General features: G+C 50.1%; 6 protein-coding genes across 6 annotated transcripts; 3 read left to right on the top strand and 3 right to left on the bottom strand.

Moving 5' to 3' along the window:
- Window positions 1–721: 721 nt before the first annotated feature.
- On the bottom strand, window positions 722–3,579 carry T069G_00519 (uncharacterized protein; the record flags this gene model as incomplete). Its single annotated transcript, XM_056167729.1, has 4 exons — window positions 722–1,448; window positions 1,506–2,988; window positions 3,038–3,356; window positions 3,421–3,579. 4 exons carry the CDS (start codon window positions 3,577–3,579, stop codon window positions 722–724), a joined length of 2,688 nt encoding a protein of 895 aa, XP_056033045.1.
- A 1,443-nt stretch (window positions 3,580–5,022) lies between these two features.
- T069G_00518 (peptidase m16 inactive domain-containing protein) lies at window positions 5,023–8,268 on the top strand (the record flags this gene model as incomplete). The annotated part of the gene is made up of 2 exons (XM_056167728.1): window positions 5,023–7,998; window positions 8,074–8,268. 2 exons carry the CDS (start codon window positions 5,023–5,025, stop codon window positions 8,266–8,268), a joined length of 3,171 nt encoding a protein of 1,056 aa, XP_056033044.1.
- A 192-nt stretch (window positions 8,269–8,460) lies between these two features.
- On the bottom strand, window positions 8,461–10,019 carry T069G_00517 (peptidase family m48 domain-containing protein; the record flags this gene model as incomplete). The annotated part of the gene is made up of 3 exons (XM_056167727.1): window positions 8,461–8,883; window positions 8,947–9,876; window positions 10,005–10,019. 3 exons carry the CDS (start codon window positions 10,017–10,019, stop codon window positions 8,461–8,463), a joined length of 1,368 nt encoding a protein of 455 aa, XP_056033043.1.
- A 1,268-nt stretch (window positions 10,020–11,287) lies between these two features.
- On the bottom strand, window positions 11,288–12,936 carry T069G_00516 (myosin-like coiled-coil protein domain-containing protein; the record flags this gene model as incomplete). Its single annotated transcript, XM_056167726.1, has 5 exons — window positions 11,288–11,764; window positions 11,824–12,067; window positions 12,147–12,295; window positions 12,362–12,633; window positions 12,744–12,936. The coding sequence occupies 5 exons, from the start codon at window positions 12,934–12,936 to the stop codon at window positions 11,288–11,290; spliced, it is 1,335 nt and encodes a 444-aa protein (XP_056033042.1).
- Window positions 12,937–13,740: 804 nt separating this feature from the next.
- On the top strand, window positions 13,741–16,810 carry T069G_00515 (peptidase m16C associated domain-containing protein; the record flags this gene model as incomplete). Its single annotated transcript, XM_056167725.1, has 2 exons — window positions 13,741–14,027; window positions 14,080–16,810. 2 exons carry the CDS (start codon window positions 13,741–13,743, stop codon window positions 16,808–16,810), a joined length of 3,018 nt encoding a protein of 1,005 aa, XP_056033041.1.
- A 3,220-nt stretch (window positions 16,811–20,030) lies between these two features.
- T069G_00514 (pyridoxal-dependent decarboxylase, pyridoxal binding domain-containing protein) lies at window positions 20,031–21,371 on the top strand (the record flags this gene model as incomplete). Its single annotated transcript, XM_056167724.1, has 1 exon — window positions 20,031–21,371. One exon carries the CDS (start codon window positions 20,031–20,033, stop codon window positions 21,369–21,371), a length of 1,341 nt encoding a protein of 446 aa, XP_056033040.1.
- Between the last annotated feature and the right edge of the window lie 613 nt (window positions 21,372–21,984).

The following is a 21,984-nucleotide window of genomic DNA, read 5'->3' as shown; positions in this document are numbered from 1 at the left end:
TGCATGCGAACCAACGGATGTTGCCCTCGGTACATGTTTTTTTTTTGCTTTTTTTTCTTGCCTTGCCAGGCTGACTTCCGATCTATCTAGAATAGTTCTAGACTATTAATATAATAAATACCCTTGGCGAAATTTTTCGGGTTGAGCTGCACCGATCTTACGGGAGAAAAAAAGAAAAGAAAACTGATGAAAAAACGCCACAAAGACCGAAAGAAGAAATATGTCAAATGAAATTGTTTTGATAAGAAAAAAGGGGGTGTGTGGGAAAAAGGAAACAAAGCATCTAGAAGTTCTCATCAGACTTTTGTGAGAACAACAGATAGATTTAGTAGAGCATATAGTATCCTAAACTAACAACTTTAGTTTAACAATTTTAGTTTAAAAGTAAAAATCCACCAAAAAAAGAAACGCTGGACGAACGGGGAATCGAACCCCGGACCTTTCCCATGCGGAAATATCTAGTCTTTTCAAAGGCTAGATGATGCTAAGGGAAAATTATACCACTAAACCATCCGCCCATGCTGTGCGTTGCTTCCATCATGATGGCAAGAGACTCAAGAAGCCATCGCGAAAACCACAGCGGATAGAATTGTCAGTGTAACAACGCCATGGGAGCAATCCAGAACATCCATATCACTCAGAGCACCATGTAAACAGCAATTTCATCATCGTATTTCATTCATATATGACCTCTCTCTCTCTCTGATAAAAGGCCCTCTTATCACCTGGCCAGCGGTTCCTTGGCTTTAATCTCTCTAATCGTATCCCTTGTTCTTGCATTGTCTTCGAAGCTCGCATGTATCAAATCAATCACCTCGTCCACCGTAAAGTACAAGCTCAGTTCGCTATCACACCACAGAAACTTGACTTCATTGAGATTGCTCTGTAGAACCTCGCCAAGGTACTTGAGGCGCAGCCAGCTAGGTGCATATTGAGCCGTTGTAGGCATCTCGTCCGGTGCGGGTGCTGTACCAGATAGTTTGCTGGGCATGAATAAATCATCAAGTTCTGTTGCCAAAGCGATAAGCTGGGCAATGCTGTAGGCCTCATCCTGGCCTATGGACGACATCTCCAACACATCTGAAATAAGCCGTGATGCAAGCGAGTCCGCAAGAGACCCAACAGCCTGCGACCAGACAGATCTTCTCAGGATGGGATCCCATGTTGCGGCTACGCTTCGAATTCGCGCTGTTCCGGCTTCGATAGACGACTCCTTATCGTCTTGCTGTACTAAACTCTGTGAACCTCCAAGGAGATCCTGCAGGATTGTCTTTTGGAGACTCATTTCATTAGAGTAACTGCGGTTAGCAAAGCTTTTCAGCGTCCTGACATCATTGTCGATGCGGAGCATGCTTCGCGCACGAGGTGTCAGGTCCTCACGTTGTTTCCAAGCCAATGAAAAGTCAGATAGCTTCTCTGACAGGTACATGGCGTCGTTATATAGAAACCTACAGGCCATGTTAGTCTGGGTGCAAGCTTGGGATTTATTGGGTTGGCAAGCTTACATGTTGCCTCCAGCGTCAGAAGAGTAGTACTGAGGCGAAATGGCTCTAAACAATGCCAAGACAAATGTAGGCAAGCTGAAGAGGCCGGGTGCTGTTGCGGCTAGCAGACTGTATTCGTCCCCGTCCTTCGTCAACGCTGCGCCGTCTTCAAGAATGGAGAATATCAGTTCGAGAACAGGCTCAGGCATCGATGAGATGCTGTACGTCTCTTTAAAGACCAACTCTCTTGTCTCTTCTTTGGCTTTGCTCGGTTTTGTCTTGGGAGCTGGAGCAAGGACAGCATGGGCGTCTGGTCCGGGAGCGTCACCATCATCGCCCCAACCCCATGCATCAGCACCATCATCTTCATCCGGTGCCCCAGTGGCGTCTTTTGCTTCTTCTGTCTGATTCGTAGTATCATTTGCATCGTCGTTATCTCCCCAGCCCCAGGCATCAGCACCATCATCCTCGTTAGTAGCTTCCACAGTTTCCTTCTGTTCCGGGGTTTCCTTTGGTTTATCGGTTGCATCCTTGTTATTTATTTCATCGTTATCATCCCATCCCCAGGCATTCGCAGCATCATCGTCGTTGTCGTCGCCATGGCTTTCCTTTTGGTCAATATCCATCTTATTCTCATCCCCTGCTTTGTCATCGTCCCATGCCTCTCCCCAGGCTTCGCCCCAGTCATTCGTGTCCGCAACGGCTCCTGCACCAGTTCTAGAGAGTTCGTTGCCCTCAGCTATGGAAACCATTTGCCTCTCAATCTTTTCCACTCGCTTTGACTTCCCAATGCCGCTTGTAAGATTGATTCGCACACTATCGAGCGCCGTCTCTCTGCTCTTCTCCAGCCATATTGTGGGCGCCTTGCTAGCCCAGTCTTGTACTTGCTCAAGACCAGTGTATCGACCGTGCTGCAGCGTTTCACAAAATGTTTTCGTTTTTGAAACAAGGATCTGAAATTTATCCAGGTCTTTGAGTCCTGTAGGAACTGCAGGGTTGAGCCACTCCCTAATGAGTTTGGATATAATATCACCCATCATAACTTTAGCCAGTGGTTGCAACAGATCAGCTGGTAATTTGTGAGCGACAAATGTCAGAATCTGTTCGAGGTCTGATAATAGGGCTTCCGCTGAGCCGTCAGCAGAGCCGGCAAGCTCAAGCACGTCTCCTTCCACTCTGATCCCTGGAATGTTTGATCTCCTAGCGTCCATGCGTGGTGATACCACTGCAGCATCCAAATTATGCCACAGCTGCTCCATCCTCTCGTCAACTTCCTTGTAGGCCTGCAAGCCAATCACAGCATCTTCCAGGACCATTTTCTCATCTTGCCGTGTATTGTAGATTGCAACTCTTCCCAAATCTGCATCAACTTGTATCAGGGTTTTCCAGACGTGGTCAAATACTTGGTGTATATCGGACTTTAGCTCAAATGCCCTCAGGTCCAGGAGCTTCATTACTCGAGTGGTCTTGTTGACACCCACTTCGTCGAGAGCCGTCCATGATTCTTTCTCAAAGTCAGCCAATGCCAGTAATGAATAAACAGAAAAACGCACTCTCAAGTAGTCTTAGAGAATCAAGAACACGCCTTTCTCTGCTTGCCTGCTCGACTTCGATGAGAAGTTGGTTGACATGTTGGATCTTCCTTAGGATGATGTGCATCTGCTGGCTGTATTGAACCTCTCGATTGAGGAATTCGGCTTTTTCCTCCGCATCCAGGATGGCTTCACCAGTCACGTCTGGCGCCTCGGATTGACGGATGATGTCATTGGCAATGGTCTTGGATCGGATAATGTCCTCCTGCAGAACCTTTGAGTTTTGCACCCATGAGCTAATGTCATCCTTTGTCTCTTCGTTTATGGTATGGATTTCGGCCTAGGTGTGGTAGCGTAAGCATATAGAGCATTGTAGAGGCAACATCTAGGGATGACTCGTGTACCTCGATAGCCACCTTGGCCTCGCCCAGAGCTCTGATTGTAGGGTCCAAATCGGTTTCTGAGACGGATGGCAAAGCGGTAATGTCATCAGGGAAGCTCCCTTCCAAGGCAAACGACAGGATGGCATTGCTAAGCTGTTGTGGCTCCGTTGTGGTTGCCATGCTGGATGCCTTCGGCGGCCTCTAATAGCAGCCGTTCTGATATGCCCGGTCAAGGAAAGGTTGGGACAAGGCTCAGAAAATCCCCTCAATGGTAAGCAAAGGATCTGCTCGCATCGCAGGACATGGCATTCGTGCGAGGGTGGTGAGGGCGCGTCGGTTTGCGCAAATCAGAAGGCCGTGATCTTGTCTTTCGGTGTTGCTGTCATTTGAGCTCTCCAGGCCTGCTACCTTGATTGGCCTGGCCGCGGTACGTACCTTGGCCCTGCTGCACTTCAGCTGGCATGTGGTGCGCCACACAGGCTGAGGCTGGGCCTATGGCGCCTATCCCTGTTTGGATCGGGCAACGCGCCTAACGGCGGTTAAACCCCTCACTGTGTGGCGCAGCGCTCGGCCTGTTACTTCACATGCTCTTCTACCCCACCAACGGCTGTTTGAATGCATGAATGGAACAAACCATCCGGTACGTACATTGCCATCCAATACCTCCCAGTCGCCTTAGTATTGTTCTTTTGCATACAGGCGACTACTAGACAGGGATCGAGCATTTAAATCCCATTGCCGTCAGCCTTCCGTCTTCGGTCTTGTCTCTTCAGGCAAGAGACATTCCATAAGCAATCCCCCCTCCTCTTGGATAAGCAGAGGGAAGGCCTCTTCTCTTTCACCTTTCTTTTTTCTTCTCTTCTCACCTCCTGTTGGTTTGCCAGCGGGGTAGATTGAACAGGCGGTTTCACAAACGCTGTTTAGACAATTCAATCTTCACCGGACAGAGCGCAGTTTGCTCTGTCTCTCGATATTCAGGCGTCGTTGTCGTTGTGTTTGGTGAGTTCTGGGTTGCTGAAAACGTCCCCCAAGCCCTTCTGCCCCTCTACCCCTTGTCCCTCCTCAAAATACCCCCAGCACCTTTACAGCCTGCTCTCTCTATCTTTTGTTATCCCCCCTTGTTAAACACACGAGTTGGGAGTCATCGTTCGGCTTCTACGCAAGATTGTAGCAAGATTCTGTTAGATGCTGTCAGCCAGGCTTGCAAACAACCTTCTGCCGCTCATTGTCGCCATCTTGAGTGCTGGTTTGTACTTTCTATCCATCAGCAATCATGGCCAAACTGCCCACGAATTCCTGGAAGGCTGCCTGCTGAGGTTGGTCCTCTCTATACTCCTCTCTAAGTGGCCCATGCAGACAAGCCGTTCGCTTACCTTGCCCCCCTCCCCAAAAAATGAATCCAAATTCCTCCAATGTGCTTCCTCTCCAGCACACCAATCCAGTAACAAGTGACTGGATTCTGGCTGTCTCATTATTATCTCTTCTTGCTCATGGTTATTACATGATCCTGCTACTTTAACAAGGCTTTTTCCAAAGTGCCTAGCCACGTTTTTTCTCAGCTGTACTGACTGACTGCTGCTTAGGTCTGGCTGGAAGGGGCGTCCTTTCTCGAAAGACTTCAGGATGCCTTCACAAAAACTAAAGCCCAGTTTCCGCAAGGTTCAAACCTTCAAGACCGACTACGCACCCTGCACAATCACTCAATATGTCTCCGAACGGAGTGGCATGCAGGTCGTTGTGGCTGATCGCAAGGGACCAAAGATCAACGGCTACTTCACCCTCGCTACTGAAATTTTCGATGATTCCGGAGCCCCTCATACCCTTGAGCATCTAATTTTTATGGGCTCCAAGAATTATCAGTGGAAGGGTCTTCTGGACAAGCTAGCTTCCCGCGCATATTCTAGCACGAACGCCTGGACTGCCACCGATCACACAGCCTACACCCTTGAGACAGCTGGTTGGGATGGCTTTGCTCAGATGCTCCCCGTCTACTTGGAGCATGTAATTCTACCTACAATTACCGATGATGGTATTGTCACCGAGGTTTGGCATATCGATGGAGAGGGTAATGATGCAGGTGTTGTATACTCGGAAATGCAAGCTGTTGAGAATCGCAGCACCGAAGTCATGGATCTGAAAGCCCGCCGACTTTTATACCCAGAAAACGTCGGTTTTAGGTACGAAACAGGCGGCATGACGGAAGCCCTACGAGTCCTCACGCCTGAGCGCATACGTCAATTCCACCGGGACATGTACCAGCCGCGCAACTTGTGCGTTGTCATTGTTGGCGAAGCGGACCACGAGAATCTCCTGGAAATCCTAGATACCTTTGAAGAAAGTATCAAAGATGATATTCCTGCTCTTGATGCTCCATTCAAGAGGCCTTGGATAGACTCAGCTCAGCCGCCTGTCCTCAAAGAGAGCATTGTCACGACGGCGGAGTTCCCAGAGGAGGACGAATCCGTTGGTGAAATTCTCATTGGCTTTTTTGGTCCTCATTGTACGGATGTTCTTGCTACGTCGGCTCTTAACATTCTTCTTACGTATCTTTGTGGCTCGTCTGTCTCCGTGTTGGAAAATACGCTTGTTGAAAAGGAGGAGCTTGCAAGCTCTGTATCATATTGGTGGGAATCAAGACCGAACTCGCTCATTTGGTTACAACCTACTGGTGTGGCAACGGAAAAGCTGGCCTTTGTAGAGAAACGTCTATTCGAAGTCTTGAAGGACGTTGTTTCAAAGCCTTTGGATATGGAGTACATGAGAGAATGCATCCGAAGAGAGAAGCGACAGGTCAAGTATCATGCCGAGACGTCGGAAGCTTTCTACTCCACTAACATCATAACTGACTACCTCTTTGGAAAGCGTGATGGCTCAACGCTTAAAGATCTGGCAACGTTGTCAGAGTATGATGTTCTTGAAAAATGGTCGGACGGGGAGTGGCGAGCTTTCATGAAGGAATGGATGTCTGATGCTCACCACATCTCCATATTGGGCAAGCCATCTCTGGAATTGGCCACCAAGATCAAGAGCGATCATGAAGCTCGCATCGCCAAGCGCAAAGAGGAACTTGGAACAGATGGACTGCAAAAGCTCGCACAAAGACTCGAAGAGGCCAAAAGCAAAAATGATGCGCCAATCCCACCCGAAGTTATTGACCGCTGGGCTGTTCCCGGCACAGAGTCGATTCACTTCATAGAGTCCGATACTGCTCGCTCTGGTAATGCCAAGTCTGTTGGCCTAGGCCCTGGCCGTGCGCAAGAGCTCATCAATGCCGCTTCGGATGGCAAGCTACCGCTTTTCATTCAGTTCGAGGATGTACCTACAAACTTTGTCCACATCACTGTTCACGTTGGCACAGCTCAAGTCCCTGTTCACCTCAAGCCACTCATGGCAATTTTTAGCGATAACTTCTTCAACACCCACATCGTGCGAGATGGGCAGCAGATCAACTTTGAGCAGGTCGTCATGGAGCTGGAGCGAGATAGTGTTGGCTACGACATCGGAAGCTCCCGACAGCTTGGTGACACGGAAGGATATATGATTCAATTCCAGGCGGAGCCCGAAAAGTATGATGCAGCCGTCAACTGGCTTCGTACCATGATGTTTGATTCCGTCTTTGACCCTGTCCGGATCAAGGCTGCTGTTATGAAGGCCTTGGCCGACATCCCAGAATCGAAACGTGACGGGCGCAGCATGGCCGCTGAGGTGGACACAGCTATTCACATGGAAAAGTCTACTCTTACCGTTGCCAGACGTGTTGTTGTCAAGGCAGTCTATCTCAAGCGCCTGAAGAAGCTCTTGAAGAAGAATCCCGACCAGGTTGTGGAGTGGTTCAATGAAATCCGCAACTCTCTTTTCACATTTGAGAATATGAGAGTCCTTGTCACGGCAGACTTACAAAGGCTCCCCAACCCCATTGCCACTTGGGATGCGCTCTCAACAGCGCTGAAGTCGCAGAATGGTTCTATGGCTCCTATTCCAAAGCCATCGAGTCTTTTGAACGCTGAAGGAAAAGCCCCCGGTTCTGTGGGTGTCACCATCATCCCCATGACAGCTTTGGACAGCTCTTTCTCCGTCAGCACTGCCCCTGGCCTCTCTTCGTTTTTAGATCCCAGGCTGCCTGCCATTACGGTTGCCGGAGGATACCTCGAGTCGGTAGAGGGACCACTGTGGAATGCCGTTCGCGGTGCCGGATACGCCTACGGAACCTTCTTCACGCGCAATGTCGAGAGCGGAGTCATATCCTTTAAAGTGTACCGCTCTCCGGATGCGTCCAAGGCCATCATTGCTTCACGGGATGCTATTCAGAAGATTGCCAACGGCGACGTGCCAATTGACAAGCACCTTCTCGAAGGTACCATCAGCCAAATTGTGGTGGGCTTCGCAGATGAGCAGTCCACTATGCCTAGTGCTGCCCAGCAGAATTTCGTCCAGAGCGTTTTCAAGGGGCTACCCAAGGATTGGAACAAGATTATCCTGAAGCGTGTGAGAGAAGTGACTGAGGATGAGATTCGCCAAGCGCTCAAGGATTTCATCATGCCCTGCTTTGAGCCGGGTAAGAGCAACGTAGTGATTACGTGCGCCAAACTTATGCAAGAGGTATTTATTATTCAAGTCACCTCAGGTTCTGAAACTTGTTGTCTGTATGAAGCATGCTGACTGTTATCTGCTTAGGGTATTGAGACTGCATTCAAGGGACTGGGCTACAAGGTTCAGACTCATGAGTTAAGCCACTTCCACGATGACTATGGTTTGGGTGCTGGCGAGGACGAAGACGAGGATGAGGATGAAGATGACGACGAAGAAGATGATGATGAATTTGACGATGAAGAGGGGAGCGAAGAGGATGACGATGAGGATGATGACTAGATATCTGGGTTTAGATGGACGCAATGTCTAGAAGATAGGTTCGTATAGGATAACATAGGCAACTAAATCACTTGACAAGATAGGAAGACACCTTTGTGAGAACGATGACACGGATTTTACCAAGATTGAATGTGTTGTATTGTTCATTGTGAATTTCTACTTTGGCACATGATTCTCCTTTTCTATAATATTTTACAACTCGTCGCGGCCACTGGCTTTGACGACACCCTCGTCCTCCTTCTCGCTAACAGCCTGTTCGCCCTTCCAATCCAGGGCCTTGAGGCGCTCCGAGAGATGAGGGTGGGAGAAGTGATAACTCGCGTACATCCAGTCAGCGTCCATGGAGCTGAGGTTCTGAATGTGCAGCTTGATGAGCGATGTGGCCAGCTCGGTGCGCATACCCAGGTCGTTGGCGAACTTGTCAGCCTGGAACTCAAAGGTGCGGGAGACGATGTGCAGGAGGAACTGGATGACAGTGTCCATTGGCGAGAGGGCATCGGAGAAGAGGAGGAAACCGATGATGATGGGATGCTCGTTGTGGAAGCCAAAGGAAGAATAGAGGGAGCGGTTGTTGATGAAGACAGAGAAGAGGCTAAAGACGTAGAGGAGATGGGCCTGGAGGCTGCGTTAGCGATGCTATTCGGGAAGATTATGAAGAAAGGTGTGAAGCATTCGTACCTGAGAGATTCCAAAGAGGCTTGTGGTGTGGCCGAGCTTCCAGTGACCGAGTTCATGAGCCAGAATAGCGAGAACCTCTTCCGGCTCGGACTTTTCCAAGAGAGTATCGTAGATGACAATGTGCTTCTTCCATGGGAGGCCGTAAAAGAATGCGTTGGAGTGAGCGCTGCGCTTGCTACCATCGATGACGTACAGCTCGTGCAGGGGAAACTTGAACTTGGCTGCTAATTCATTAACCTTTGTCTTGAGCTCGCCATCCTCGAGAGGAGAGAGCTTGTTAAACAGGGGCTGGATGAAGGTGGGATACAGAGTAGTCATCAGAAGCTGCAAACTGGCAGTAAAGGCCCAAGTGTAGAAGACGAATTGCGAGCCAGTCTTTTGGATGATCTTGAGGAAACCAGCAATGACAGGGGGCATGAGGACGGCAGTAAGCAGATTCGTCTTGACGAGATCAGAGATGAACAGGCCAGGCGTCTGCTTATTGAAGCCGAACTTCTCTTCCAGGACAAAAGTGCTGTATATGCGAGTAGGCAAGCTCAGCGCCTGCGACAGCAGCATAAACGTAAAGACGAAGACAATCGAGTGCGAGATTTCACCAGTGAAGCGCGCCGGCGCATACTTGAGCAGCAGGTCGCCGGTCCAGGACCACAGTTTAGGCATGACATCGAAATGGACAAAGGCGAAGTTGACAATCTGGCCCCAGAGGCCGCTGACGACGGAGAATTGGGCTTTGGCACGACCATAGGCTTGCGACTTGTCAAAGGTTTCTTGGTTGACTTCTTTGGCGAGGACGGCGGGGGGTTTGGGCAGCTGGAGAATACGGTACTGGCGGTAGTTGAGCAGAGATTCGAAGACGTACTGGCCGACGGAGAAGCCCAGGATGAGCCTCTTCCATGGGAACAGCGGGCGATCGAGGAATTGCGACAGGCGCTGCGGTGGGGGAAGCAAAAGATGTTAGCTTAAGGTGTTTATACATTTTGGAATATGGAAAATAAACATTAAATGAATGTAACCATAGATATGCGGCAATTGAGGCCAATGCTGTTGCTCAGACGTACCTGTAGAAAGTCCATGATGGCTGTATCTCGATGTCAGTCAGGACATCAACAGCTGGACCTTTTTTGCAGTGGTTTGAAGATGGACGAATCCTTTCATCAACGTAGTCTGGGGGAGGCCAGGGTGTCAGGTATCAGGTACCCGTTGCAATGCGTGTTTGCTGAGCTAATGCATTCCACGACGGCTCGGAAGCTACCCGGTAAGCCTGCATCAAGGAAGATTGTTTAATTTTTTTCGCCAGCAAAGTATTAGAAGCAGACAGATAGATACTTGGACTTGCTACATAATATACAGTGTCAGCTTAGAAGAATCTGATTAGATGTTTACTTGATTATGATTCAAGATACTCTACTCTATTGGCTACCTATTTGATTGTTATTCAATGCCGTCATATATATAGAATCATCATTTGATCGTCATGTCCCATTCAACTTCAGCTCCAACTTTAGCGCTGTCCAGGGCACCGCTAATTGTTACGTGCCCCAGTATCTCAACCTGCTGTGTACCTAGCAGGTACTGTGGCTGCGAGTGCCCTTTGCAGCTCTTCCCACAGAGCAGCATCCAGTACCTGTGCAGTACTTGGCCATAACTCCGCACGCTACCTCAGCGCTCTATTAGGGCAGTGCTACATGAATTACGAGAGACCCTCTCTTATTTACTAAGTCGTGTGTCCAAGTATTACTACTGCCACAAGGAACAGCTGGGAGCACGCGACCCAATGAGAGAGCCTTGATGGTGCCTTGTATTTGTTTCACTATTGCATACATATAGGTACATAAAACACGGCTCAGCAATGAGTTTAGAAAGGAGAAGAAAGAGGTTCGCTAGAAAAGAAGCGATAGAATTGATAATGCCGAGGAATATAGCTTAGTACACAGTTAAACAAACAAATACATTGGATAGATATTATCCCGCTCTGCCGTAGAGTCATTGGGGGCCAAATAAGGGGCCACAGTTCTACAGAAAGCATCACTGCTTAGGTAGTCGCCTCTTGAGCTTGAGCTTGAACTTGAGCCCTCTGGACTTGAGCCCTATGGTGTTTGACAATCTCAAAAAAGAGCGGCCCACGCTCATCTCGTGGCACATTGTCAAAGTCTGGCCTTGTCATCCCGCGGGGGAGGAACTTGTCTAGGCACATATTCAGCAAGGCGGGTAGCCATGGCTCGTTCTTCAATGGCTCCAGTATATATGGAAGCAGCTGAACTGGTGGCACATTGCCGAGCTTAAACTCCCTCTGGACATCCTCTGGCGTTGCGCCTGTAGTCAATACCCGAATAGCTGTTTCCTAATGTCCATTCGTGGTTGGCTGAGGTGGGCGTTCCGGGCCATACGGCACGGGGGGACCCTGTTCGTTTGGCTGAGGCTCCTCTTCGGTATCGTCGTCGAACTCACTAAGTCCTTCCTCTTCGCCCTCTTCCTCAGAGTATTCGCTGTCTTCACCCTCGCCCTCTGCGCCCCCGCGAGTCTCCGGGAAACACGCCTCGACCGCACTGGCTGCGGCGGGTGGAACTTTTCGCCCCTGTTGCTGCATCTGTTGGATGATGCTCATGAGCTTCTCGTTCTTCTTATCCGCGGCCTCGATTTTCCTCTTCCAATCTTGCCGCTCTTCCGCCATGTGGATAATGTTGGCTGTAGTCGCTTCCTTTTGTCTCTTTAGCGCCTCATTCTCCTTCTCCAACCGCTTGCCCTTTTTCGACATGTCCTCCATTTCTTTTCGAAATGAGAGAAAAAGGTCGTTGCTATTATTCAGCGTGTCTTCTACCTATAATTGGAACGTTAGCGCCGAGAACCTAGTGGATCAGTATACGCTGTATCATATACCTGCTTGAACTTGTCCACATATACATTGAGCTGATTCCTCAGCTCTGTCTCCGTCTTTGTGAATGCATGGACCTGGGCTTGCAAGTGGCGCGCCTTGGTTGACTCGGCCTCGGCGTTCTTCTTCTCCCTATCATGACGGGACAGATGATACTGAACCTCGAGTTCCTTAGTCCTCATAAGAGAATGGAAATGAAGTTCCCGTAGCTCATACTGCTCGATGAATGATTTGAATCGAACTCGGAACCTGCCATTGTCCCTCGTCAGCAAGCCAGGCTACGCTAGATAAAACTCTCCAAATGTGAAGCGGGGCGGGGGAAGCTTACAGTTCGTCCATTTCCATGTCCACCACTTGTTTCTTCGGGGTATCTTTTTCCTCTTGGTACCCCTCTAATTTTGACAACAAGCTTGCGAATTTCTCGTCCCAGGCCGTGTTATTCCGCTTCTGCGTGCTCTGGAGTTCTTTGTTCTCATTCTGGGACCCAGTGTCAGTGCGCCACGTTACGCCCAAGGCTCGAAAACTTATTTTTGGTGGGCTAACCTTCATCTTGTTATTGTCCCTCTGCAGTTCTCGACACAGCTTTTCTAGTTTCTCCTTCAATCCCACCGTCTTGCTGAGTTCAGTACGACTGGCATCTCGCTCTTTCTGAAGGGCGTCTCCGCGTTTCTTGTTCTTCTGATTTTCCCTCTCTAAACGTCGCATGTCGGCTAGGAGTTCGCTGGAGCGCTTCATGAGGTGCTCAATCTTCTGCATGTCGTCCATCTTGGAAACTTGCTGCAGAAGATCTCGATTGGCGCGCTTGACCTCTCTCTCTGTTTTACGTATATGAGCGTTAATCCACCTCGGGGGTTTTAGACGACCTTGATGGTCCAAGCGGTCTCGGGATGATTATTCCTGCCATCGCAATAGATTTTGCACGCACCTATTTCCATCTCTTGGTCTTTCTCTCCAGCGGCATCTTGCTCCAACTGCGATATACGGGCCTGCAGCAGGCGCGACGCTTCGGTTGAATCCATTCCTCTCTTGCCCTTGGCCTTTTTGTTCGCAACGGGTGATGAATGAACATGTGAGTCGTGGCCATTCGCCAGGGCTGCCTCCACATGGGTTGCCGGCATGGCTCGAGAGCTTCGTCAAGGTGGAGAGTTTCGACGAGGTACGAGTCGCATCAAGGGCCAAATCACATCGGTAGAGAGCCGTGGGCACGCGGGGCGCTCGTACGGCGATAGGTTCCTCCCTGCTCTTTTATATCGCTAAAATCAATCGATATCGGGTTCTAAACTGCGGCTAGCCTGCTGACGGTGGTGGGCAACGGCTTCGACGGAAACCCAAGCGGAATTGCCGTCAAAATCGAACGCCGGCTGGGGCTGTTGGCCGGGCTACTGGACGATAAACGATGCTGATGCTTACGAAATGCCTATGAATCGCGAATTGAGGTCTGGACCGGGTGTGATGAGCCGTCGTTGCGATCCTGACGTGCTTCGACTTGCCCCCAGCCGTCGATGCAAAGCATGTGTAGATTGGAGGCGTGACCAGGTGGATGGTAATTCGTAGAATTCTAATAGTGCGATGATGCGGCTGGTTGCAATTTGTTAGTGCTCAATGGATTAGGTCAGCAGCCAATATGGTGGGGTTGCTAGCGGACCAACAACCGTGTGGCCGGAAGCCTTGGGGGCCTTGCCGAAGGCGAATACATCACTGGCAGAACTGACTAATCGCCTATGACACTGAAATTTCTACCGACGAGATCCGCAGATCAGAGATGACTCTACTTTAGTAGTGGCATCAGCATCACCATCTCGTCTTAGCTGCGGTTGTTTTTGCTTTTACTTGCATGGTTGCGCCTTGGACCCTGTACACTTCTGCTTCGATGTATGACTAGAATCTTTTCCCTTCTTTTCTCTCCGTTATAGACATCCACCATGCTGCGCAACGCTGCCAACACGGCCCGCAAGACCGTGACGGATCTCGCCTTGTATCCGAAGCCTGGCTCCAAGCTCCATGGATTCACACTCGTCCGAGCAAAACACGTTCCGGAGCTGGAGCTGACGGCACTGCAACTGCAGCACGACAAGACCGGCGCCGACTACCTGCACATTGCTCGCGACGATACCAACAATGTCTTCTCCATCGGCTTCAAGACGAACCCTCCCGACGACACCGGCGTCCCCCACATCCTGGAGCACACCACGCTCTGCGGCAGCGACAAGTAAGGATGTCTTTTGGCAGCCAGCGGGAAACAATGGCTGACAATGTCCTAGATATCCTATTCGCGATCCTTTCTTCAAGATGCTGCCTCGTACCTTGTCCAATTTCATGAATGCCATGACAGCTTCAGACCATACCTTTTATCCGTTCGCCACCACCAACGAGCAGGATTTCAAGAACCTAATGTCTGTGTACCTCGATGCAACACTCCACCCATTGTTGAAGCAATCCGATTTCCAACAGGAGGGTTGGCGAATCGGACCCGAGAATCCATCAGCCGAAACCGCCGATGGCAAGAAGCTTGTCTTCAAGGGGGTTGTGTATAACGAGATGAAAGGACAGATGTCGGACGCGGGATACCTTTACTACATTCGATTTCACGATCATATCTTCCCCGATATCAATAATTCTGGTGGCGACCCTCAGAAGATTACGGATTTGACGTATGAGCAGTTGAAGAATTTCCATGCAGAAAACTATCACCCAAGCAATGCGAAGCTGTTTACCTACGGAGACATGCCTCTAGCGGATCATCTACGAGAAGTTGATGCTAGGCTGCAGGCCTTTGAGAAGATCGCCAAGGACAAGGTTATTCATCTACCGATTGAGCTGAACGGCCCTAAGGAAGTTACTCTTCACGGTCCGCTGGATCCATTGGTTGCTCCGGATCGACAATACAAAACTTCGGTATCTTGGATCACCGGCGATACGACTGATGTGGTAGAGTCATTCTCTGTCTCATTGCTTTCTACGCTCTTGATGGACGGCTATGGGTCGCCGTTGTATCGGGGCTTAATAGAGGCCGGCATGGGCGCTGACTGGAGCCCTAACGCAGGCTATGACAGCTATGCGAAACGCGGCATCTTCTCAATTGGCCTTACTGGTGTCCAGGAATCCGATGTGCCCAAGGTTAAGGGCAAGATTCAAGAGATTTTGCGGGAGGCGAGGGATAAAGGCTTTGACCAGGGCAAAATTGACGGCACTCTTCACCAGCTCGAGCTTTCCCTTAAGCATAAGACGTCCAACTTCGGCTATTCCATGCTCAACAGACTGAAGCCAAAGTGGTTCAACGGCAGCGATCCCTTTGACTCTTTAGCCTGGAACGACACTATTGCTACTTTCCAAGCCAAGATGGCAGAGGGCGGATATCTGGAAGGCCTGATGGACAAATACCTGCTCAATGACAACACCTTGACTTTCACGATGGCGCCATCAGCGAGTTTTGGTGACGACCTAATTGCCGAGGAGCAGGCGCGACTATCTTCCAAGATCCAAGATGCCGTAAACAAGGCCGGAGATGAGGAGAGTGCTCGCCTGCAGTTCGAGAAGCAGGAGCAGGATCTGCTGGTGGAGCAGAACAAGACTAATACCGAAGACCTGAGCTGTCTGCCTACCGTCTATGTCAAGGACATTCCAAGATCAACGGAGCCGACGATTGTGCGAGATGAAATTGCGGACAATATTCCGATCCAATGGCGAGAGGCGCCCACAAATGGTCTCACCTATTTCAGGGCCATCAACACCTTGGAGCATTTGCCGGATGATCTCCGAGAACTCATTCCTCTTTTCACGGATAGCATCATGCGTCTAGGTACCAAAGATATGACAATGGAGCAGCTCGAGGATCTCATCAAGCTCAAGACGGGCGGCGTTTCCGTTGGTTATCACTCTACACCTTCGCCGACAGACTTCACTCAGTCCAGCGAAGGAATCATTTTCACTGGCATGGCACTCGATAGGAACGTACCCGTCATGTACGACCTTCTGCGCAAGTTGGTCCAGGAGACCGACTTTGATAGCCCGGAGGCCTCCTTGCGCATTCGACAGCTGCTGCAAGCTTCAGCCGACGGAGTTGTCAATGACATTGCTTCATCTGGACATCGGTTTGCAATGGGCCACGCCGAGTCGAGTCTGACCCGCAGCGCTTGGTTACGGCAGCAGGTGGGCGGCTTGTCACAGGTTAAACTGGTCACCTCGTTGACCGGCAGGCCTGAATCCGATCAGCTGGAAGATGTCATTAGCAAACTTAAGAAGATTCAGACTTTTGCTCTGACTAGCGGTAAGATGCGCACTGCTCTTACATGTGGCACGGAGAATGTGCAAGAGAACCTGAACTCCCTGAAGACTTTTACGGGGGCGTTGTCTCGAGAGGTGTCGGGGGTGGCACAAAGCAGCCCATCACCCCTTCCCAGAGACAGCAAGGCTTTCTTCCCTCTGCCATACCAAGTCTACTACGGAGGCCTCTCCGTCGCCACAACATCCTACACCTCGCCCGAAGGCGCGCCGCTGCAGATTCTTGCACAACTGTTGACGCACAAGCACCTTCACCATGAGATTCGAGAGAAGGGCGGTGCTTATGGCGGCGGAGCTTATTCGAAGGCCTTGGACGGCCTGTTTGGCTTCTACTCCTACCGTGATCCTAACCCGCAAAACACACTGGGCATCATGCGCAATGCAGGACGGTGGGCGGTGGAGAAGGAATGGAGCGATCGAGACCTTGAAGAGGCCAAAATCTCAGTCTTCCAAGGGGTTGACGCTCCGAAGTCGGTAAACCAGGAGGGCATGGCAAGGTTCTTGTCCGGAATCACGGACGAGATGAAGCAGAAGAAGAGAGAACAGCTATTAGACGTCACAAAGGAGCAAGTTCGGGATGTGGCGCAAAAGTTCCTCGTCGACGCTATTGCGAGAGGAGAGGAGCGAACAACATTCCTGGGAGAAAAGCAGGGCTGGGTGGATGGATCATGGAGCGTCCACGAGATGAACGTAAACGGCGCCGAAGAGTAAGGGGCTATGCATCAGCACACTAGAGGTTCCAGGCACAATGGGAAAAGGGCGTCAATGGGCGGGTTATGGCTAGGTACGTTGTGATGATATGGATGTATTTACGACACAAGATGTACATTATGTTATAGAAAGATTTCTCCTCTCGAGGGCTTATTTTTCAGGTTGAGGCACTTTTGTTAGCATGGACGCGTTCAGATACGATACATCTTCCTGCCGAGCTGGGTCGACCGACTCAATTCATCCATGGCACGGAGATCACAGAGCAACGCAAGAGCAAAACCACGCAATATCACACACCCCGCGGGCTTGTGTCTACCACTCACTTTCGGGCCGGTGCTGAGGTGCGCAAGCATCAAGCATTTGGAGCTTTGAAAGAGGGGGCCAGAGAGCAGGACGCAGAGTGACGTGATGAGTTCGTTCTATCAGAGCCAGAGCCCCTGAGCTTTGGGTTCCTGGACTAAAGAGCTGAGCACATTTTTGTAAGATATATATGCCAGGCAAGGCTAGAATGAGGGGGAGATTCGTTTTTGACACAATGACAGGTGAGGTTGAATTGCAGCCTGGATGTAAGCGAAGGAGGCTGTGTCGAGTACTTTCCTGTGTGATACAAACTTGCCGGGACTGAGTTGTTTTTTCTTCTTCTCCCTCCTCTAAGCTCGTTCGTGTGCTTCCGTCATAGCATTTGGACTGCGGAACGTAATAAGACTGGGTCGAGGAGGGAAGCGAGGGCTTGATAAACTGGGGAAGATGAGAGGGAAAACAGGACTCGAAGAGTGGAGAAGCGCAGGCAATTAGAGTTACATAGCAAAAGGCCAGGAAACTAAACTAAGGAACTGAGACTAGGACGACTCTCAACGGTGGTTTGAAGAAAGGAGAAAGAGAGAGAGAGAGAGAGAGAGAGAGCTACGAGTATGTGAGTGAGATACGGTACCGGGCGTCTAACTGCAGGTAGGAGAGTGTGTACTTGTCTCGGAACTCTAGGCATCCTGATCTTGGCTCTGCATGGCAAACACCGATATTAGTACTAATTTACTATTCCAGGAATAGCATTACGTGAACCTGCATATGGTGCCTGGAGCTATTAGACTAGACATGTTAAGCAGCTTAGGAACAAGAGCAAACCAGCGGTGACCAGAAAGCTGCGAGTTTCCCTTGCATGAAAGGCATCACCACCTCACTTTCAGCGGGGATTTCAGAGCAAAGCGAACCAATCAGTCACGGGCAGTTAGCATTGTTTTATCATTTATGTTGTGCTTTTTTTTTTCCACTGCTGCGGTGTGGCGGCGGCACGGCATCGTAAAGGCTCGTGCGGCCAGTCAACGGCTGTCAATGACGCCTGACTGAGGGAGAGGCTTCCGATGACGGAAAGCAGCCTCCTTTGGCCAGATCTGTAGAAGAGTCGCGTGAGAGGGGGAAATGGATAAAAGAAAAATATGAGGCTTTTATTTTATTTTTCTGGATTGTTTTGTTTCGTTTTTTGTGTAAATGGAGGGAGACCACCATGAAGAAAGAAGAAGACTCAGCTTATGGGCTTGTGTGAATGGATGGATGTGCATTGAGAGAGATTGATGGAGGCACAGCAGAGCCACTTTCCGGAGGCAGCCCAAGGCACAACAGAACTTCTGACATGTACGTACGAGTACAAAGGCGGCATTTAATTTTAGGTACGAGTACTGTAGGATGCACGAAATAAACAGCTTGTGCTACCGTGCTGTAATGACGGAGGAGTAGGTACTCATGCATGTTGCATCACTGCCCTTTGGAGGTATGCGCTGCAAAGTCTAACGTGCAGCAGTGGATGTGTATCGACAGGGGGAAGCTTGTAGGCGATCAGCTACCGCCAGGGGGTGACACTGTACCTATCGGGAACAAGGTTGTTCATCGATAATTTGAACCAAACCCGATTCTTCTGCGTCCAGTCTCTTTGACGCTGTTTAATAAATTCAGAGCAGTATTGGGTAGGTGATCTTGCGAGTAACATAGAGGTCACTTCGCCTGCTTACAGTACCTGTACCTGTATTAGTAGATGCCATCCTGTGCCCTCTGTGTCTCCTTACCTCGAATTAACTCCGTGATAACTCGTCAAAAAGCCAGCCTCTTATTCGCCCATTGGGCCTTGCAGCTACCGCTCCAGTTTTCCGTCTCCCGCCCCCCCGCTGCCACTAAAATGCCCTCCAAAGGCAAAAATTTGTCCAAATTGTGGGCAGCCGTTCCCGGTTCCTTGCAACGCAGGTACGTACCGCAACATGCCGCACTCGCCGTCCATTTTTGATTTTTTTTTTCTCGTTAAGCACAAAACAGGATAAAACCTAGCTCGACCCCTCGTCACCAACACAACTTTTCAACCGCATCCTCCTTTTTCTCATTCGCACTTGTGCGCTTTGCATCGAACAACTTTCCCGCTGCTTCACAACTGCTCCCGTTGCTCTAGACTCAATTTCTAGGTATGTGGTCATTTTTATTTTTCTCTTTCTTGTGCGCCTTTTCAGCTCCGTGTCCTCATTGGCGCAACCTCCTTTGCACGGATTTTCCCGTGACGAGGCGAATGTCACCGCCACAACGCACAGGATGACTCCCATCTCGCGTTTGTGCGAGGCTCGCCGACTGCGGATTTCCCTTGCTTTTGCTTGCGCATGATGGCTGCTTTGCCACCAGTTGAATGATATAAATTGAGCTTATGCTTTGTTACGTTGCGAGCTATTGAGCTAACAAGCTTCTTTTTTCCCGCTACTCTAGAGCTTCCTCCATACCTCTTCGATACCGTCTTGGTGCCTTTGGTTTCTACAAAGGCATTCACCTCCCTCATCACGGCTCCCCAGGCCGTGATTGACAAAGATTTCTGCGCTCGCAAGATACCTCACATCATCAACACCATCCCCCCACCCGCCGCTTGGACACTCTAAGCACCTCGCCGATTTTTTGCTTTTCGACGTGCCGCCTCGTCACCAGCCACCGTCCCCGTCGTTAAACGACACCCATCAGCTGCCGCATAGGAGGAGTTCTGCGGTTCTTCCTCTCGCTGAGGAAGAGTCGTCGAGGAGGCCTCGCCAGATCACTGAGGGAACAGTCTGCTATCGCTTTCGACCACCCTAACAAACCGCTTGCCTATTTAGCTGCACAGATTCCCGTTCCTTAGAAAACAACTTCGGACCTCCCTTTCGAACTACTTTTCTTTTCCTTCACAGAAGACATCCCCCCCGCAAACTCTTGGGATATGGTTATGGCAACAGCTGTCCTCGACAATTACGTCCAAAATGTCATCCATAATCATGTTGTGAAGAAGAAACCCCAATATTTGGGCGCTCTTCAGAACAATGTTGCTGTTGATCCGAAGCAATTGATCGGTGAGGCCTTCCACCAGCGCGTGGGGGCCGTTGACCATGAGCTCTGCGACCCCGGTGAAGAAGATACCTTCTTCGTAGCAGACCTTGGTGAGGTTTACCGCCAGCATCTCCGCTGGAAGAAGAACCTGCCCCGCATCAAGCCCTTCTATGCCGTCAAGTGTAACCCTGACCCCAGGGTCCTCCAGCTTCTTGCTGCGCTCGGCACGGGCTTTGATTGCGCCTCCAAGGGCGAGATTGAACAGGTCCTGGGCCTCGGTACCAGCCCAGACCACATCATCTATGCCCAACCCTGCAAGACCAACTCCTATGTCCGCTATGTCAAGTCGGTTGGTGTCAAGCAGATGACCTTTGACAATGCTGATGAGCTCCACAAGATCGCCAAGCTGTTCCCCGGCGCAGAGCTCTTCCTCCGCATTATGACTGATGACACCTCGAGCTTGTGCCGTCTCAGCATGAAGTTCGGTGCCCCCATGGACACTACCGAGAGCCTCCTTGCCCTGGCCCAAGAACTGGGCCTCAACGTCGTTGGCGTGAGCTTCCATGTGGGATCTGGCGCTTCCGATCCCACAGCCTTCTACAAGGCCGTTACCGATGCCCACACCGTCTTCCAGCAGGCTCGCACCTACGGATTTCACTTGCGAGTCCTCGATGTCGGCGGTGGCTTCACCGGAGAGACCTTTGAGAAGATGGCTGGTGTCCTTGATGCTGCTCTGACCGAGTATTTCCCCTCTGGATGTGGCATCGATATCATTGCCGAGCCTGGCCGTTTCTATGTTGCCACCGCCTTCACCATTGCGTGCAACATCATTGCTCGTCGCACCGTTGATGACCCTTCGGTCGATGCCACTAGCTACATGGCTTACATCAACGACGGTGTCTATGGCAACTTTTCGAGCATCATGTTTGACCACCAACACCCTGTTGCCAAGATCCTCCATAGTGGTGGTCAGACCCTCTTCGACACGTACGCCGCCGAGCCCTGCTCCCCTGGCGATGGCGTCGAGTATTCCATCTGGGGCCCTACTTGTGATGGCATTGACCAGATTAGCCAGAGCACTCACTTCCAGCGCATCCTCAATGTTGGTGACTGGCTCTACTTTGAGAACATGGGAGCCTACACCAAGTGCTCTGCCACCCAGTTTAATGGATTCTCCAACTCGCACGACACCATCTATGTCTGCAGCGAGCCTGGTGCCAAGGCTCTCATGGACCTCTAAATAGCGTGGCCTCACAGCGAATGACTTTGCATACATCCATTTGCCAGGATCATTCGTTTACAAAAGGGGGAAAGAGATGGGCGGGAGCGGTTTACTTTCTGGCCATTGGTCTTTGATGGTTCTCCAAGTGGCCTTCCTAATAGGGGAAAACTTCAGAGAACCAAATATACCAGGCTTCTTAGACCACACTCATGGTGTGGTTTTACTATATTGAACAATTATTTATAAAAGAGTCGATAGACAGTCAAGAAAAAAGATGCCTCAATAGAGCGTATCAAAAGTTTTTGTATCGCATACATGTGTTTCCCTGTCATCTTTTGTGTATGTGTCTTTGTGTGTCTTTGCTAAATATTTAAAGTAGTCCACAAAGAGCTCCTTGTGGATGACCACATTCCCGTATTAGCTGCCAACATTAGTACGTTTAAGCATCTTTTGATGCCGTTAATCGTGAGCATTAGACTCATAACTAACTGGCGCCATCCGGTAGTAATCTGAGACCCGAATACCGTTTTACGTTTTACGATCCCTTTGCAGAAAATACATATACGATGCTTCTTGTTTTCTCTATGAACTTTTTGCCTATCAACGACAGAAACTAGGAAAACTCAAGGTT

This window comes from Trichoderma breve, chromosome 1 (assembly GCF_028502605.1).
Source record: "Trichoderma breve strain T069 chromosome 1, whole genome shotgun sequence".
Lineage (NCBI taxonomy): Eukaryota > Fungi > Ascomycota > Sordariomycetes > Hypocreales > Hypocreaceae > Trichoderma > Trichoderma breve.
This window is presented reverse-complemented; position numbering and strand designations above follow the sequence as displayed.